Source organism: Triturus cristatus, chromosome 4_2 (genome assembly GCF_964204655.1).
Source record: "Triturus cristatus chromosome 4_2, aTriCri1.1, whole genome shotgun sequence".
Taxonomy (NCBI): Eukaryota; Metazoa; Chordata; class Amphibia; order Caudata; family Salamandridae; genus Triturus; species Triturus cristatus.
Window position 1 is genome coordinate 639070111 of NC_140586.1, and position 20327 is coordinate 639090437.

At 42.1% G+C, this 20327-nt stretch overlaps 1 protein-coding gene across 1 annotated transcript in view; it reads left to right on the plus strand.

Annotated features, from left to right (window-relative positions):
- The window catches only part of DNAI4 (dynein axonemal intermediate chain 4), a 365428-nt gene that overhangs the window by 267318 nt on the left and 77783 nt on the right, over positions 1–20327 (plus strand). The window contains exons 12-13 of the mRNA XM_085600143.1: positions 4700–4857; positions 12132–12256. Coding sequence (XP_085456269.1) covers positions 4700–4857; positions 12132–12256 — 283 coding nt within the window. The remainder of the gene's footprint in view (positions 1–4699; positions 4858–12131; positions 12257–20327) is intronic.

Here is a 20327-nt window from a genome sequence, read left to right on the forward strand (position 1 = left end):
TGTTGGGCGATCTGGCCCTGCCTGGTGAGCCAGCTTGAAAGGACTTCTGTGTAATGCGTTTGTTTGGTTCCTGGGACTGTGATAGGACCAAAGAAATGCACCACACAGTGCCATTGGCCCATTCGACCTGGCCTGTCTGGCAGTGGGCCAATAGGCCACTCCAACTCTGGTCGCAGAGAGACTAATGTCTTAAGGGGAGGCGGAACACAGACAACCTCAGTCGGGCCAGACGTGACTGACTTGGCTCTAGGAGCCAAAGGACGAGCCAAGTTGTCAAAAAGTGTAAATCAGGCAATATAAAAAATTATAATAAAGACTCTTTCAAATGAAAAAATGTCCAACATTTGTGAGTGCCTTAATTAAGTGTATGCAATTATATCACTGATTAGAGTGACATTTTTCAAACTAATTTTTTTTAAACATAAAACATTCATGACGTCATTGCCGCACATTAACCATGTCAGTTTGTCATGTTCTCTGTTAATATAACCTGTATTGTTAAATATGAAGCAAGATCATTTCATATTAGCCGTACACACGTGAGGTTTTGTACAGCACCGACCCGGAACCGAATCACTTCAATGTGCTCTCAATTTAGTTGGAAAATGAAACCTAGAGATGTGAAAGTGATGTGCGTGGACCACCCCTTCGGTCGGGTGGGGAAGCTGCCACTTGAGCCCAAGTTTGCTGGTTGAAAATTCAGCCTCTGTAGGGTTACATCCTTTCCTCTTCCACTCAGCAACAAAGCTTTGTGTTCCTGTATTTCATATATTAGTACATGTTGTTCAATAAATACACTTAGCCTTAAATCAAACTGGTAATGTACACACATATATTTGTACACAGTCATAAGATTTCAAAGTGTACTTTTCTGTTCGAAATGTTGCCATAACATCTGAAGGTCAAACATTGTGACAGAACTTGTCTGTCTGAAGCTGTGCTGCATGTCCCATGTTTCGCCTTGAAGAGCTGTTACCCAAGGAGAAAACTCTCTGGGGCTCCAAGAGCTCTTCATTTTGCTAATTATGTCATTGCTTTTATTGAAGTGGTAAATTTCACCTGAAATTGTTTTGTTTGCTACCCAAGGCCAGCCAGCAGTAACTTCACTTATTGTTGAATAAATATACATCAATAATGCTGATTGTTGCAACACACACACACACACACACACACACACACACACACACACACACACACACACACACACACACACACACACACACACACACACACACACACACACACACACACACACACACACACACACACACACACACACACACACACACACTCTCTCTCTCTCTCTCTCTCTCTCTCTCTCTCTCTCTCTCTCTCTCTCTCTCTCTCTCTCTCTCTCTCTCTCTCTCTCTCTCTCTCTCTCTCTCTCTCTCTCTCTCTCTCTCTCTCTCTCTCTCTCTCTCTCTCTCTCTCAGAGGCTCCACACCACAATAACCGCCGACTTTGCTCTTCAGGTTGCAGCACTTCAAGGAGACCTGTGCAACAGGTAGCATGGCTTCAGAAAGACATGTTCTGCCACTGTTAATCTTCAGGTTGCACACTGGTTTAAAGTCCAGCAGAGAGTGGGAGGAGAATATTGTACCCTGTGTAGCCCCTGCTCCAAAATCTGACAGGGATACATGCCCAACGCCCCAGAGGTTCACATGCCCAAGCTTGCATCAGCTGTCATGTATGATAGGCATAAAAAGAATTTTTTTGGTACATAGAACAGCTTTTATTTTCGCAGAGGGGAGTCTTGTGGTAGGTGATCTGATGCTAAGAGGAGTTAGTGACACCGGTTACTAATACAACCGGAATGCCAAATGTGGCTCACTGCACCAGAGATACCTCCTGCCCATATTGCTGAATGCTATGGTAATGGTACTTTGGTGAGGTAGATGGATAGTAGTATCTTAATATCTAGTCTATAGTTTTAGGGGATGGCTGGCACCCTAAATATTTGGTGGGCAACTACTGACCAGCAGTGCTTGGTCATCGCCAAGGCTGTCAGTGATGGCGCATTATAAACCGAGTTTATAACGAACCAGTCCAGTCCAAAAGCTTTATTCAACACTTTGTCATAAAAGCATTTTACATATGTATACATGATTATTCCGGAATACAGCTAAAATCTAGTAAAATATGTGACAAAGAGATAAATATCCTACAAAAGTTATTACCACTGGAGCAGGTTACAATTAAAAAGAGTTAAGAAATTGCCTTAAAAAAAAGATAGAAAAGTATTGCAATAAAAAATTGTACAGTATCATCATTTCTTTTGTTCACTTCCAGTTAATTTTGACAATAGAGTAAATCTGCTGCCTGGACAATATAATTTTCATTATATCAATCAATCTAGGGCTATCTAGTTTAAACAGCCAAATTTGCTCATGTTATTGTAAGTTTTAGCCTTATTATCCACGCCCACCCCAGAAATTTGGCAGCTCCTATAGAGATATACGATAAGGTGCTAGTACGTATTATCCTTTCTGCCTCCGCACTCTTCCTTGTACCCAACATTTTACATATAGGTTTCAACCAAATCCGGCGCGGGGCAGCATAAGCTGGGCACACAAATAGCATATGGACAATGGTTTCACTACATGATAAACAGACTGGGCACTTGTCGTCACCTGAGCTCGACCACCTAGATGTAAAAGATTTAAGAGGCAGCGAGCCCACTCCCAGCTGGAAATACAGTTTTCTATCCAATGGTTTGGTTATGGTGTCCCAGTAGGGTTCAAAGACAGGGCTGTCTTTAGAATTCAAAAACAAACCTGTCAATGAAGATGATTCACTATATCTTTGGGTGTTATGCACCATTACCTCCCAGTACCTTTCTTTTAATGCTTTTTTTGAGGGAAAACATGCTGAGAGTGGATCCAACCAAAGGGAACTCATCCCCATACTTGTAAGGACATCCCTCCCCACAACCAACTTATCTTGTGGAATGAATCAGAATTAATAACATATATGAAACCCAATGCATACAACTTCAATTCCGGCGTAGTCCACAATCTACGCCAGTATAAAACAGGACGTAGTTTTGCAATACCTGATATGGACTTTCTGCCAAGCTCGTAGAGCAGAGGGCACTGTGGTGTACTTTGGGGGAGATTGGTGATACTACGCAGGAATCTATTTTCAGAGACTCTAAGTTTGGGCTTATTCTCGAACCCCCAGACTTCGGCGGCATAAAGGGCCGCACTGATCACTTTCATGTCGTAAACCTGGAGCACAGGTCGCATAGGTTTAGTGAGTGACTTTTTGTGCTCCGCATTTAGCCCACCTGCCAGTTGACGATGTTTAAGTGTGGCAAGATCAATTTGCTGATTCCACTTCATGTCCCTTTGAATGTTTACCCCCAAATAAGTGAACATTCTAACTTGGTCCAGTGGTTGATTATTCATTAAAATATTTCCTTTAAAAACATTATATGAATTAAAAGTCATGAACTTCGTCTTAGATACATTGATTTCTAGACCACGAGCTGTACAAAATTCTTCAAAGATAAGCAAAGCTTGCTGCAGTCCACTCGGGGTTTTTGAAATTATCAAGGTATCGTCGGTGAACATTAAAATGGGTATTTTGGTCCCTGCAAGTGTTGGGGCATCAGTATTCACGGATGATATGTGATCCACTATGCCGTTGATAAACAACGAAAATAGGGTGGGTGCCATAGCGCACCCTTGGCGCACCCCTCGCTCTACTGGGAATGTACTAGTATCCCTGCCCTGGGACCCCCATCAGATTCTAGCTGAGTTATCCTCGTGCAGCCTAATTACTATTGATAAGAGTTGACTTGGCAACCCTAGGTCTTTCAAGGTTACCCACAATTTGGTGCGTGGTCAAAGGCCGACTTCAAATCCACAAATGTGGCATAAAGACTGCCTTTGCTCAGAAACACTACTTTCCAGTATATAAGGATAAAGCGAAACACCTGATCAATGGTGCTATAACGAACCATGACTGAGGGCTCTGGCATTGATGCTGAAGGCAGTGCAATTCTTACAGTGCATCAGTGGGTTAAGAATAATAAAATAAAAATATAGTCGCCCACTGCATGCCTAGCTCAACTCCGGTCCTCCTGCTTCAGTCCCTTGTTGCTACTCTGATGCAGGCTGCAGCAGTTCTCCACACCAATCCGAGTACTGCTCTCATGCTACTAATAATGTTAGCAGCATGAGAGCAGTGCCAGGGTTGGCTGAAGCGGATTGCCTCGACGCTCCCACAGGCACTGGGGGCATGTGCCTGCTCTTCACCGAGCTGTCTTAGACAGTTGGGTAGAGAGGTTTATATTGCACATGTCAGGCCGGCTGTCACGAGACAGCCAGCAAAAGTGACATGTGCACTGTAAACTGGTGGAGTGCGCAACACTCCCTGCTGCCAGTCAGCTGCAGTGGCCTGCCCCCAAACACACTGCAGACTGGGAAAAATAATATTGTATAAATTAATTTTATTAAACTTTTATTTTTCACGGTTTTTGGAGCTGGCTGTAGGGGAGTGGCCACAGCTGTAGAGCACTTCAACCAGTAAAACCGTAAATATATCCTCAAAACTCTGTAAATTTGAGTAAATCGGTGATAATTCATGTTGAACACACTTAAAGCATGTTTTTTTAGCTAAAGTTTAATGATTGTTAACAAGCTGCACTAAATAAACATTTGCCTTTTGTTAACTGCTTTCAATTAATTTATTTTAGTCAAAGTCCTGGCAAACATACAAGTCCTGTTTGGCAGTTGAAGTGGCTGGACCAAGACAGGTGCACTTTGGGAGAAGACAAGGGAGAAATGCTGATCTCTGTATCTGCAGATGGCAGAATAACGAGGTGGTATATGAGGAAAGGATTAGACTCCACTGGTAAGCCCCCCGTTTAACGTGCTGGCCAAACCAATAACTGTCTGTCTGTCTTTCTGTCTGTCTGTTGAGAGAGAGAGAATAGAAGAGGGAATCCATTATGTGTAACAATGTAATATGGTACTATATTGTCATTGATGAACATTCATCGTAAACCACAAAGGTGAAGGCCCTTGGTTTCTAAATTCCAGCATAACCCAAAGATGACAGTATAGGACCATTATTACGCCAGATAGAAGGTAGGTATTTTTTTCTTCATAGCGTAGCTAACTGTGGACTTTGATGGCAATTAGAATGTTTAGATTTTTGGTAACCTTTCAATTAATACATTGTTAGTCAGACAGTGGCCAATGGTGAGGGTCAGGGATGAAAAAATACTGTCTGAAAATGTGCTGCATGATTTGAATTTTTACTGCATAATTTAGAAACCTTGCTAGATAATATTGTCCTGCATGCCATATAATCCTAGTAGCCACAACAATAGTTAAACTCTGCAGCATGCTTTAGGGTCTGTTATTATGATGATGAAATTCATATTTCACAAGGAACTGTGAAATATTTATCATATTTCACAGTATTCTCAGAAACGCATCTTGTTATGCCACTGCATTTTGTGCAATTAAAAGACCCAAATGTGATATATATTATTCTAAACAGTATATTGTAGTACATATATAATAATGATAATAAGATTCCTTACTCTATCCTCATTATGCGTAAATCACTCTGTGCAGTTGCATATTCACACAGTGGCATAATAAAACTTAAGGGGGCCTCCCAACAAAGTACAGGGAGGGAGACCTTAATGCTCCTGACCCACACTGAAAGCGGCGGCTTCTCCGCAAATGGCAGAGAAACGTTGCCCTACTGAGTGCAAAAGAAAAAATTAAATGATAACACAATGTTAATAACGTTACGTTATTATCATTTTATTTTTAGTACAAGCCAGGTTAGGGTGGGGAGGGGCTGGGCTATGTGACGAGTGGTGGCAGGTATGGTTGGTACACTTAATTTTGCATGACGGGTTTGACTGGCTGTCTTGGGTCAGCCAAACAGACATGCACACTTAGCATTTCTCCACCGGCTGTATTGCACATCTGGGTGGAGAACATGCACAGGCTCCCACTCCTTCTCTGAGCACTGGACCAGGCTAATCAGACCAATCACAATGCTGCTGTCATGCTGGTGACAGCAACATCGTGATTGGCCTATACTCAGGTAAGGAGGATTTTATTTAATTTATTTATTTTAATCACCACCCCTCCTAGCCCCAGCAAAAATTGCCTTTTTGTTCTCCTGAAGTGCCAATTTTAGTTTCACCAAGTCATAAGCTAGTTTGTGTTTCTTCCATTTAATTTTCAATTTATGACAAATTCTCTTACATCTGCTGAAATCGAGTTAGACCATGGTATGGATGATTTCTGATTTTATGTTTTTTTAAGAGGTACAGTGTCATCAGATATTTCTTTTAGTCTTTTAAGGAAACAACAACTAATGTCGATTTCGAAGCCCATTTCTTTTCTTGCTCTTGGCCACCTACCAGTGAAACAAATGATTGTGCGGTCTTAACTTATAGATCCACTTTTTTAAATTATATTTTAAGGTTGGACATGAACATATTAGCTCACATCTTGAATGTGTCTTCATCAAGTCCAAGAGCACATCGAACAGCATTATAAGACATGATAAATGTGCAACTAATCTAAGGCGTCTCTGTGATCTTAATTCTACAGAACATTTTCATTTAATAGTGAACAAATGAAATTAATTCCTGGTTATTATGAATAAACTGGCTAAGTTGATGTAGAGGAGGATGTAATGCCTCTTTGTCCCCCTCCGCACACACAAAACACTCACAAATAAAGCTATCTATATTGTCAGTACAGCTCAACAGAATAGGTACAGGCAAACAGAAGGATCACACTCCTCCCACCTTTGTTCTCTCAGCATACAGCATTGTCACATGGCCCATGGGGACATTGTCGTCTTCTCTATGTTAACATGAGCACTCTGCAGACTGCCCCGTGTTGGGCGCCATGTTGCAAGGTTTCTGCGCAAAACACTGGACAGTCTGCTAACATAGGGAAGAAAACAATGGTGGGGTAACATGTTCACGATTCTTTGTTACTACCCTCTCCTTTATGTGTTTCCACTAATACTATTGAGCTAAGCAGTTCTTCTGAGAACCAGATTTCACCAGGCCAAGACTTTCTTAGTGGTCTCGGACTGGGCTGGGAGAGGAGACTGTGGTTTCCTGATCTATTTCCGTTGGGTTGGTGCAAGATTCTTCTTGGCATCTCAAAAGCCAGGAGTAGCTCCTGGCCCAGAATAGTGAGTTGTTTCATATAAACCTGAAATCACTAAACTTTCAGGCTTGGCTTTTGAATGGTTAACCGTAGCTAAGTTCAATTTCAATGCATAATTGATAGAGAATTTTCTTGCTGCAAGGTAACCATCCACTAGGAACGTTTACTCTAGTAGATGGTCAACATTTGAATACTGGTGTAAGGCCAGCTCCTGAGATCCTTTTGAGGTGATGTTAATGCTATCCTTCGATTTGCATTGGATATCGCAGAAATGTGTGTTCATATAGAAATACACAAAAGTCTTTATCCTGAGCAAAAGTTCAGAAAAGTTCAAATTCCACAGATACGCAGTTGTTGAAACTTCTTTTTATTCCAAGTGTCCAGTACCAAATTCACCGTGTTACAGCCAATCCTTCACCATTATAATTGAAATCCTGTGTTCAAAACCTCATAGACACTGAAGTCTATTCAGAGAAACAGTTATCGCTGATGTAGCCAACACGTGTTTCGTCTGGGGTCAATCTCCCATTGTCTTCCTCAGGTTACAATAAAGCGAAACACCATAACTGTCTGTATCAGTAACCCGGCCCAGGGTTAGTATGGTGTGACCAGGGATGGTAACTTTTCACAAGTCTAATGGGTGTTTTAGAGTTTTTGTCTCTTTTACGTTCCCTTAGGTCCATTTTAACCTTAATGATCTTTTTTTGGTCCTCAGGATAATATCTTTATTATAGCCTCTAGCAAGGAACCTCTGTTCTATGTCCTCAACATTAAGTTCAAATTCTGTGTCATTGCTGCAATTCCTAGGTGTTTCCTATAGCTCCTGGCTAGTAATTGTTAATTTGGGAACTTCAAGATGGCGCCTATGTATGCCACGTTTTGAATTCTTCTGTGATAGTTCACTCATAAATGAAACTGTTTGCACTTCCGGTATGGCGCTCATGTACACCGCGTCTGAAATCTTCTGTAATAGTTCGTTCACGTATGGAAACATTTGCACTCCCGGTATGGTCCCCGCTAACTATAAACCAAATCACACGGAAACCTATCGTGTGATTGTAATGTTTGGAATCACTAGTATTTGTTTTCTATCAATGTCAAGTATACGTGAATGACTTGACTACAGGCTAATATTAGTTCTCGTGGATGCCTAGTATACTTGAATATTTGATTATGGGTAAATATTTGTAGACTTTGTACAAGATGGCGTACGACACGTTTTTTAACAATTTCTTGTTTGTCGCTCACAAATGGAAGCGGTTTGTATTTCTGGTATATATAGAGAATCAAGTATGGCGTGCGTGCGACATGCCGCTGTTTCAGAAAGGAGCCCTCTCCTTCTGATCATGAGGTAAGATATTTCTCATGAATGGTCCCTCTTAACTGTAAATTTAAACACACGGAGACCAAGAGATGACAGCACTAATTTGAGATTACTAGTGTTTTGACCAATTAATCTTGATGCTTATCAGAGGTGTTGCTTTCTGTGCAATATTACTTTGCGCATTATTACGCTGTTCTGTTTATTATTTTTTACAGATTACATATCGATAACTATCTATAAGGACCTCTTTGAGTATTAGGTATGGACTTTTAATACTAATTTATATATGATTCTTTACTATTTGCTCATGAGAGCCTGCCCAATAATATAATTTTGTGAGTAGGTATTGGAGGATATATATGCCTTTCACAGATGATATGATTTGATTTTACTTGGGTTAATGTGGTGAGTTGACATTCGCTCACACACTGGCACTATGTTGTTTGGACTTGCAATATTTTGATTTACTTGCCCTTTCCGGGCTTCACTTTTGGTATGATTAATGGGCATGTTTATTTGGTGGTACATTGGATAAACTTTGATTTGAGGTGATTACTTTCATCTATGATACCATCATTATCTTCCTTTCCTCTTACTTTACCTTTAATTTTAATTTTAACATTTAGGATCACGGTTCCTATTTGTCCCTTGATTTGGAACTTCACACCATACTAACCCTACGGCCGGTTAGCAGTACAGACAGTTATGGTGTTTTGCTTTATTGTAGCCCTGAGGAAGTCGATGGGAGATTGACCCCAGGCAAAACACGTGTTGGCTACATCAGCGATAACTGTTTTTCTGAATAGACTTCAGTGTCTATGAGGTTTTAAACACAGGATTTCAATTCTAATGATGAAAGATTGGCTGTAACACTGTGAATCTGGTACTGGACGCTTGGAATAAAAAGAAGTTTGTACAACTGCGTATCTGTGGAATTTTTACTCTGCGGAACTTTTGCTCATGATAAAGACTTTTGTGTTTCGGGTTTCTAAGACACCTTCAGCATGCGTTCCCTCCTTCACTTTCATTATCAGTAGGATCTTCACTGTTGGCTTTTTGAATGAGCCAGTCATTTGAGCCCTTACATTCTTCTGAGTTAAAATGTCTTTCTTTCCACCATAACATTGGCCAGACATGTGAGTGAACTTCAGGTTTCTTCTCCTTTGACTGTTTTTTCAAAGTAACTGATGTCTTTGGGAGCTAAACCTTCCTGTTTTCCCATGATAGTATCTGATATGAATATGTTTCAAATATTTGGCCCAAAATTTGGAGGCGAAAACTTGCCTAACAAAAGAATAGGCTTTCAGCAGGTAAAAATACCTTAACCATACACTTATAATAAGTCAGAATGCTGTATACCAAATGTCTATGTACCCTTTAAAAACTCTTCAGGCTTCTACCAAATCGGTACATACATAGTTTAGTGCCTGAAGCCTGTCCTCTATAAATAGAACTAGGATCAGAACTACAAGATGCTTCAGCAACCTTGGGATATGGAAATGCATTTAAAAGTTTAGTTAATAAGGCACAGACACACACTCTGCTTGCTAAAGCAAGTCAGCCCAAGAGCTGGAGAATTTAAGATGAAGTACTGCTTTAGGGTTTGATTACCCACTCAGCTTGCGATTCGGTCTGTACATTGAAACATGTACACATGTTGAATAAAATAAACGACTTAAGCAGCACAAAACGAAGATGAACTGTGACACTTGTTCAGAAGTGATTTTTGAAGATAATCCATGAAGATTGCTAACGTGATGTTGAAAACTTGTACAAGTTGGCCAGATGGTTTTGCAAGGGACAAAATGAGTCAATTGTGTCAGTCTCTCTTAAAAGGCCAACATTGACATTTTTTGTTGGTTACAGGTTATAATAATACAATAATTTTTCTTGAGTTACAGTATGAATTTCTTCTACCTTCACACGTTTGTGCTTAATATATCTTCATATACATATATAGCAATACTTTTAAGTTGGATGAGGAAGGTAGGGTGGGCATAGAACTATAACTATAACTATAACTATAACTCAGAGGTGTAACACAGGGCACCAAAGCCCTTGTGCCTCATACAACCTAACCTAGGCCTATGAATGTCTGAGAGATGTGAGAGTCTCAGGGGCCCTCACCACATTCTGCAGGTGGGCCCTATCGTTTTGCATTTTTCCACTGGTGTAAGTAGCAGTCCTTTCCAAGAGGTGTGGCCTATGTAAATAACAGTGTAGATTAAAACATGTAAACTAAACTCCTGTGCTTCACACACTGTATCACCTAATCAGTATCTGGGTGCTTCTGTGATTTTTTCTGTTCTTGCACCCAGACATGTCACATTCAAACCACCACATATAATCAATGCACGCCAGATCTATTGGCTGTTACATGATTTTTAGCTGTATCAGATAAATGAATACCAGTAATGATTTTGATTTAATTAATTAGAATTGAAAATGTTTCAATTCTGGAAATATGACACCAAAGAACTGTACTCAGTCAGAAACCTGGAGTCAATCTGAGTTCAAAATATGCACTACAAAAGAGTCCTATGTTGCATGGAAAAAATACAGAAGTACAACATCTTGAAAAAAGCAAATACTCCCAGGGACTGGAAGGTGAAATAAAACATGGGAAATGTAAACAGAGATTCCATGAATGACATGGAATACCTTAAGAGTTTTTACAGCCTTGGTTTAGAAATCAATCAGTGGTCTTGTCAATAAAGTTAAGAAAAGGAGTATAGAGCCCGGTAGGGACCCGTTTCAAAGTTGTTTTTTAATTACTACCATGTCTGAGACCTGGCAGGACTTGTCCCACTTAAAGCCCTCCTTCTAAGGGTTACTTATACCTCTGAGTAAGGGACTCAATAGCATTTTCACCAGTTTTGGACATTGCTCCCATTAGGAGCTGAACACAAATTAAGCTTCCACATAGGCAGTATGAATTGTCTTTTAGCTGGTGCTAATGCCGATGCACAACATTACAAGGAGTAAAAACACAAGCAAAAACTATGCAAAAAAATGTTTGCTCGTGTTATTTTCCACGAAGATCATAATCAGGAGCAAAAACACACCAAATATCTGATGTTCATGTTATTTTCACCAGAGTGTTTTGGATGTGTTAATGCATATTTTGTCTAAATGATCCAAAAAGGTTTGTTTTCTACTTTTACATTATTGGATTGATTTTTAGAATTTTAACTACTACGCCTACTATAAAGACAAGGAACTTTCAATCATTTGTAAAACGATTTTGTTTGGATGCCAGAATAGGTTCCTGAAGGAGTCATTACTGGGAAGAAAGATGAATTAAAAAGGGCAATGAAACAACTGAATGAATTGTACGAAATGCAAACATGCACTTTATTTCTTTAGTACTTTAAGTCGCCTTGTAGTCTTATCTTCTGTGGGGAGTTTTCTGAAATGTCTGCAAATGTTTCGAATTATGTGTGCTTTTTATTCGCTTGTATTTATATTGAATTTTACTGTTCTTTTACAATTATCTGTGGAATAAAGATACTATGAGAATGACTGATGTTAAAATTACTCCATGGTTTTTGTTATCATTTATATTTATAAAACCTTTTGTCAATCCGCTCTTTGCGCAAAGACACATATTTATTATGTAATAGTGATCATAAATTTGTTTGGTTTAGATCTGATGAAGATAAAGCGGACAGCAGTTGAGAAATCCAAGAAATCCTCACAAGACAGAGACAAGAAAATTGAAGCGTTCATTTTCCGGCGGGCACCGGGATTGTGTTTTGATTTTCATCCCAGGGCAAGCTAAGAATTCTTCTTTTGTAATTACCCGTGCATGCGCAATTCAATGTTATCTTTCAGTGCGACGTTAGATATTCTTTACCCATTACAGTTAATTCCATTGTATATTAGCACTGTGTGTTTTTTCTGTGGCACATCCAGGCAGGATAACTAAACCAGGAGCTGTTTGTAGTTTGCTGAAACCGGGTTTTGTTTATGGTACCGTGGAGCATGTGTATCAGTGGCCGCTCCTCCATTGGGGCGTGGGGGCGTTGCCCTACTGCTTTCTCGCAGTGCGCGAAGCAGAAACATAAAATGGTTGGGGGCGGGCGGGTGGGCGGTCCTGCTTGAAGGCAGGAGGGGAGTGGCTTGCCCACTGTTGTGGGCCCTGACTGTTTGGTCAGCCCCAGTGCCATGCACTTCTCCGGCCTGCGTTTACAGGCGAAGGCGGGAGTTGCTCAAATACCGCCAGTGCGGTCCGAGAAAAACTTTATTATGTTGATTTTACTCTGTGCACAGCCTTTTAGTTTCACTCAATGCTAAAATGTATTGAATTGTGGGTGAGTAGTGTATTTTAGTATTTGTAGTCTTGGAGGTGGTACCCCAAACATTGATACCCCCACCTTCGGGATAGACTCAGGGCATATCGGAGTCTGAAATGTTTCTCAGTGCACACCCTGCCACTTGAGGATTTTGGTGAGACCCGTTGCTACCATGCGCCGGTTAATATTTAAAGGGTAAAGCAGGCCCTTGTAGTTCAGGGGACCCGTCACACTTCGGGGAACCCCAATCAGCCAATGTGCCATGAAAATTTGTGAGATAGGAGTTTTAAGGGTCACGTGCTGCAAGAAGACTCGTGTTGCGTTACGCCACTGGTCGTAGGCTGACCAAGGGCTGTCGTCATGCAGTACGTATATGTACAGAAATCCTCTGCCACAGTGTGTAATTAAGTTGCCGATTCCTCATAGTTTCATGCATCTTTGGTGAACTGGGACCTCCTTTGGCTGACGGTGGGCTCACTGGCTTGCTGTAGTAAGTGCAAGAACGACCTTACAGTGAACAAGCATCAAATCACGTGAACTGTGTACCTTTTTTAGCTGAGTGGGCATATATATTTTGTCCTCGCTCCTTTTTATGTGCCTGCGCCATTAAAATGGAAATCCTCTGCTGCTTTGAGATTAGAGCTGATCCACGTCATTACCATGAGGAATTACAGGCGTGTCATTGATCGCCATGTTCTCACTCAGGCTGAGCACTTCAGCATGCTGTGATCGGTGATATATTCACAGTAATGATACACGTGTATTGGGAGATACGTTTTTGTTCTTAAAGTGCAAACAGCAAGCTTCATATCTTTCTTGGAAGCCAAAATGAACTCATTTACATTTGAATGACTCACAGGATACAGTCACTCTTGAGGATGATTTCTTTCCTTGGCAGAACATCGTGCAAGCCAAATTAAAGTGCTGCCTGCAGGTTAGACCGCATTACTCACTGGTCAGAGAGTTTGTCTTCATATCCCGGTGTTATGAAAGTATTTATCAAAGTGTTCTTTCTTTGAACATGTACAAAGACAACCTCACAAAAAAGTTCTCGTTCACTCTGCCCTACTTGGCTTTAAGAATAAAAGATGGCGTGTTCTGCTTGACTGATGACGTGTGTTTGTGCAGCAGGCAGCCTGCTGCTTCAGAGGTTTTAGAGCGCTAATTATCTCTTAAAATGATATGGATGAGAGGAGAAAATAAGAAGTTAGGAGATGGCCCGCTCGTTTGTTAAGGGGCTCATAGCTGGAGCCCTTAAGAGTCACAGGCAATTTGTTACACAGATGTGGACCAAGCTGGTGGTCTGAAACAGGGTCTTGTGAGAGGTCAAAGGTTTGACCCTTCCCTCTCCCTGTTCCTTTATTTTTCTGTAACAGCCAAAAATATGTTGCACAACAAGCTGTGGGAGCGCTGCTACCAAATGCAACCTTTCAGACAAAAAGGTGGACACTGCCCATAGGAATGTTTACACATTTAGCTTTACGTACTAGTATGGATAGGGCCTACACTTCTCGTCTCCATACATGACATGAACTTAAAGTGGGCTTAAGTCAGCCCCTTGCACATGACTGGCTGGCTCTAGCGTCTATCTCAGTTGTCTCATCTTGGTTCAGTGGTTTCCTTCCTGTGTTTGTCCCACACAGAAGAATTTCAGTCTCGCACTGTTTTGATGGATGAGTTGAATTTTCCTTTGGAATACTAGGGACCTTTGTGGAATTCAAGGAATACCAGCTCAGTTTAGTACAAATCATCACTTGTGAAAGAATAGCACACAGTGGCACAGATGGACAGAGTACGTGGTAAGCCGGTGTCTGATATGCACCGATTAGACTGACAGTTTTGCCAGTCATTGTCTTTGTTAGAATAGATTCACAATTGCTTTATTAACCTTCCTGCCTTCTCAAATTTGCTTGAAAATGCGCCATTTGTCCACTCTTTTTTCAAAATTTTCTCGGGGGAGAAGCCCCCCAAACTTCCCCTAAGTGGTTTGGGCTTGCTCGCAACGCTCTCTTTCTGCAGTGAGACAATTGTTTTACGCCTCGCCACTTTCAAATGTCACCAGCCGCCACTGATGTGTATCAATAGTTTGAATCCTGTTTTGATGGCAGAAATTGAGTGTGTACATTGTGAAGCTGCACTACAAGACGGTATAGCTCTTTAACATGAAAACTTAGTTCATATCCTTAGGCCATCATTACCAGGGGCCAGAAGCAGTATCGCTGTGGCGCAAGCTTGGGCGGAGTTCCGCTACGCAGAACTCTGCGAAGTGGGGAAAAAAAAATCTGCCGCGTTACACGGAGCTTCACAAGCAGAGTAGTGCAGTTCGCAGTGATTTTCAGCGCCTGGTGTTTGTCCGCACTGTGCAACTATCGCAAACAGCACCATGCACAGCGCAATCGGGCACTGCTTCCTGTCTGCCGCTCAAATAGATTTTTTACTCGAGCGGCAGCTTTCTCAGCGCAAACAGACGGTTTCTCAAAGCGTGTGTGTGCAAGCATACGCGACCACTCACAATGAAAAATCCAACTGCCCACGTTGAGAAATCTCGCCTGGAGGTTGATTTTTCACGCTTGCTTTCGCCAACTTGATGTTGACAATCTTGAACGAGGAAAAATCTCGCCGGTAGGTGGGTTTTCCTTGCTTGTGCTCACCAACCTGATGTTGACAAGTGCGAGTGAGGAAAAAAACGAACTCTGTGAGCTCTACGTAACGCAGAGTGTGGAAAACTCTGCAAATTCCACGAGCGGAGCAGAGTTCACTGCCCAGGCTTATGTGGTGGTGGGATAATCACTCCACAACTTATCCTATGTCTCTGGATCTAGAAGTACTGGGTCTGAAAATAGTGGATCTTGTGCATTCTGGGATGGGAGATGCCAGACCAAGAGCCTTTGTTAGGTTCTGAAAGGGCTACAGGCAGCTGCTGTGTGCGGCCACCTTTTTCTGCAGCAAGGGAGAGCAGCAAACGCCACCCCCAGCTCATTTCAAACCTGCTCTATCCTCCACTCACCACACATAACCCACACCACAGGCCTCCACAAAGACCCACACCCAATTACCACCTGCTCTAAACCGCGGGTAAATGGGTGCAAATTTGGGCCTATTATTTCACCTGGAATGGTGAAACATGTGAATTTGTTTTTCATATTTCTGGGTCTGCATGTTATTCCACATGTCAAGGGAAATAACTGGCAATCCCCGTCAGCGAATTCAGCCTCTTCCTCACCCCGGTGTCTCTGCATCTAAATCCGAGACAGTCGTAATGAAGCCCTTAGTCACCCACTTGTATTAGGAGAGGGATTCACGTCTGGCTAACAGACAACGTAATAGTCCTTTGCATTAAATAAGAACCTCATGTAGAAGTCCTTTTTAGAATTAAGCTGTGTCACAACTGTCGATAAAAGACCAAATGGGGGAAGGTATCGAAGGGAACTATGACTGTGATGAGGAAAAGTAGGACTGAGTTCATTGAAGATCTCTGGTACATAACTATAGTACTGTCAGTTCTTCACAAGTCCCCCTTCATAGCTCTGATGTTAAAAGGATACACTAATCCATTTCAAGCTTTTTGACCAACAATCCTAAGCTATCTGAAGAAAGCTAAGTTACAGTCCGATGAACCACCAAATATATGACCATTAGCCTGCTATACAGTGGGGTTTTATCAGTGTCGGAGTGGGACAGAAAATAGGCCCTGGCACCAAAATAAAAGTGGTCCCCTTTAGTGAAATAGATAGCTAAAAAGGTTGACGATATTTGTAATGAGGGCAGTTTTGAACTTGTAAAGACACACTTTATAAGTGTTATGCAAGGTATGGGAGACTGCATGGATTTGAGCTTGCTGCAGGCAATGTTTGTTTTAATATCGGAGAAATCAACAGTAAAAACAGTGAAGAACCAAGACCTTAGGGGCCTGGTGGCGCAGGGTACGCCTTAATCTCCTGAGTTCACCTGCTTTGTCGAACAGAGACACGGGACACTCCGTTAGGCGTAGAAGATAAGATTTATTAGCTGCAGCTAAGTACAGTTGTCCCAGAAGTACACTTGGTATGTTCTTAGGAGACTGCCACTTTACTTCGTGGCGCACAATCTTTTATAGCATACAGATTCACAAAGAACACTCCCAATGCATACAGGGTCAACCAATGAGCAGAATGTGAAAACAAGATATTAAGTAACTTAAATAAGCCCCTGTCCCAACTGTGTTTGTCACCCTTCCCCACAAGTTAATCATTTATAAGTCGACTTGCAGGTGGCAGGACACATTTGTATGGCCTAGAGGACAGTTGTGAAATGAGAGAATACGAGTAAAGAATAGCGAAGGCCAGAGGATAAGATAAAGTCAGGAAAGAATGGTGCGAACCAACGGATAGTTGAAACAGGGATCAGTCAGACCAGATGAGGTTTAGTGGAGTCGGCCGGACCCTGACACCAGCTATAAACAGAGGCAGGAAGTTATTTGACACGTTGCAGTAGGATGAGGAAAACAACTCTTCGTTCACCGTGCGGCCTGAGTGAGGGCAACACAAAATGGCAGAAAGACACAAAATGGTGGCTAAATACGAACGAGATCGGAAACTGAATTACCTCAAACCTTCCTTTTGCCATTACTCAGGCAAGACACACAGACTTATTTTAATCTGAGTCGACGTCAATGGCCATGAGGTCATCAAGCTGTTGCTGCAACATCATTTTAATGCTCTCCGTCTTCCGTGGCACAGGCCTTGGGACACACATAGTGACACAAAGACCACAGATGGCGGGGCCACACTGCATACATTTACAACAGGAAAAAATGATGGTCAAAATCACTCCAAGGAATGTTAATACCTTCCATCCCCATTTGGACAGTAATCTCCAAAACCATTCCAACAAAGACCAATCTCCTTCGTCCTGATGAATCGACTCAGAGATCACATGTAATTTGGAGATGGCTTGGTATACCGTAGGGGCGTCGTCAGGTATATAAATGCAACAGCTAGATACGATCAATTTACAAACTCCACCACGATCTGCAAGAATCACATCCAACGCAATCCGGTTCTGCAATGTCATGAGACGATCCGTCTGAAGTTCAGCTGTGAGATTGCTCAAGGCTCCCACAGTGACATCTATGGTAGTCTCAACAACACAAACCAATTGTCTCATGTTTCTACTGTTGGCCATTGGGCCCCAAAAAGGAAGAAATCCTTTAAGGAAATCACCTCCCTCTTGCCCTGCCGTGTCTTTAGAATCAATAATCCCTCTGCCATATCTGTTTCTGTGATGTCCCGAAGGAGCAGTATATGTAGGGGGGAGAAGAAAGGCTATATAGCATGTTCCTGAAAAATCAGTCGGTAGCCACGTGTAGGCTCTATCGTGGCAGAAAAAATACGTGCCCTGGGATGGCACTAACGGTGATGAATTCTGAGATGTGTGAATGTACGTATGGGAACAAACACTCTTTCCTTGTCCAGCGTCAGTAGTCTGGCCATTTATTTGTAAACAAAAGTTACCTTGATGAGGCACAGTCCAAATTGGTGGGAATTTTCCCTGTCTACTCCTATCTGTAAGGCTAGTGGCGTAACGAGTCATGTTCCAAGCGTCGTATGCCCGTTTCTCATCAACTGGAATCTTGCCATTCTCCACAATTCTAGCCATAGCCACTATTCCTTTTATCAGAGAACTATGACTAAAATCTTGTCCATTACCATATGAACTAGCTGGACGTCTAAACCGGTTCTGATATGCATTTGAGAACATTACAAAATAGGCCCAAGCGGAACCTTCATAGGAAAATGGAAGGGCTAAATATGGCATCCCTTTTTCGGTGGTATGAGGCATAAGTCCACACACCCAACAGTCGGTTGTGTTGACTACCAATTGGTGTTGGTGCAATAACTGGACAAATGAATTGTTAAAATATTCTGTTCTCCTGATTAGTTCATGTTGGGGAAACGTATATAATTGGTGTGGGGAGATAGTAGAATGAAAAGGCAAAGAGATAGAAGTAGGCACAGATTTGTGCTGCATAATATGAACAATCCAACCTATACAAGCCAATAAGATACTAGAAAACATAAGAACACACAATGTTATGCCACATTGACTGTACACTAATTTACAATATTTCTTTTTCATCTCTTCCTTCTTGTTATTCTTCTGCAATTTGACATCCATCCTCTAAAATTGTTGCTCACGGCAATCTTCCTTACTCACTTGGCTGTGATCGTTAGCCGTCCTATGACACTGCAAGTCCTGGGGGCCTACCCACTATACAGGTCACAAACCAAGACTCCTACCGTGACCCTGCAACCTGGACAGATGATACATGTCACGAAAGAGATGAAAATTTCAGGTGTCCTTGACCAGTCTAGGCCTTAAATTATATTGAGTTCTGTTCAGCACAGTTTGGTCATGAAATAGTGTCTGTGGGTCTGTAGTGTTCAATCGAAGATGTGGCGGTACTGCTTCTTGTAAAACGTCGTCATCTTCTTTTTCAGACCGAGCTCCATCTAGGTGTGCACTACTGAAAGGTACAAACCGAGGGACCCTTTCGCCTTCAAAATCACCTACACCCTTACGGACCCACTGGTCAAAAGGCAAGGGCACCTTTTTGCAGTGCACGCCATGGATCCAGTTATTTTTCCCATCGACCTTCACTGCTGTACGCGTGACCAAAAGAACCTGCCGAGGCGCCCTCCAACGAGGCTCCAAATTCCTTGTCCTTTGAAAATTTTTCACACAGACCCAGTCTCCCGGTTGGATAGAATGACCTGGGTCTGTGGAGGCCTCTGGTAAAGCGTCTCGAACCTGTTGGTGGAGAACACGTAATTTAGTGGTGAGGTCATGCTAGTAATCAATCAGCATTGGATACTGTATGTCAGAATACTTTTTAGGCCGAGGGACTCCCCAAACATTAGCCGGGCGCCCAAAAACAACCTCGTATGGGCTGAGTCCCAAACGAGAATGTACAGCTGTTCTAGTGGATAGGAGAGCCAAAGGTAAGGCATCGGCCAGGCAAGTCCCGTGCTAGCCTGTACCTTTGCAAGCTTAAGTTTGAGAGTGCCGTTATAGCACTCTACCAAACCTGCTGACTGGGGATGGTTCGCCGCATGGAATTTCTGGACGATCCCAAGACTGCCACACACCTTTCTCATAATTTGACCCACACATTCACTTCCATTGTCACTCCAGACAATGCGCGGCAAACCAAACCTAGGGAAGAACTCTTTCAGAAGAACTTTGGCAATGGACAAAGCAGTATTGTCTTTCAGGGGGTAGGCCTCTATCCATCTGGAGAAGGCACACACCACCACCAAAACCTATTTGAGATTGTTGCATCGTTCCATGTGAATATAATCAATTTGCAACACCTCAAAAGGATATGTTGGGGGAGCAAAATGACCTGCTGGAGTTGGGGTTCCCTTTCCTGGATTATGCATCAAGCAAACGATACAATGCTTCACTAAATTATCTGCACATTTTGGAATCCCTTCGTTCAGCCACACTGGAGCCAGAAGCTTACATATTCCTTTCGCACTGATGTGGGCTGGACCATGTGCCATAGCA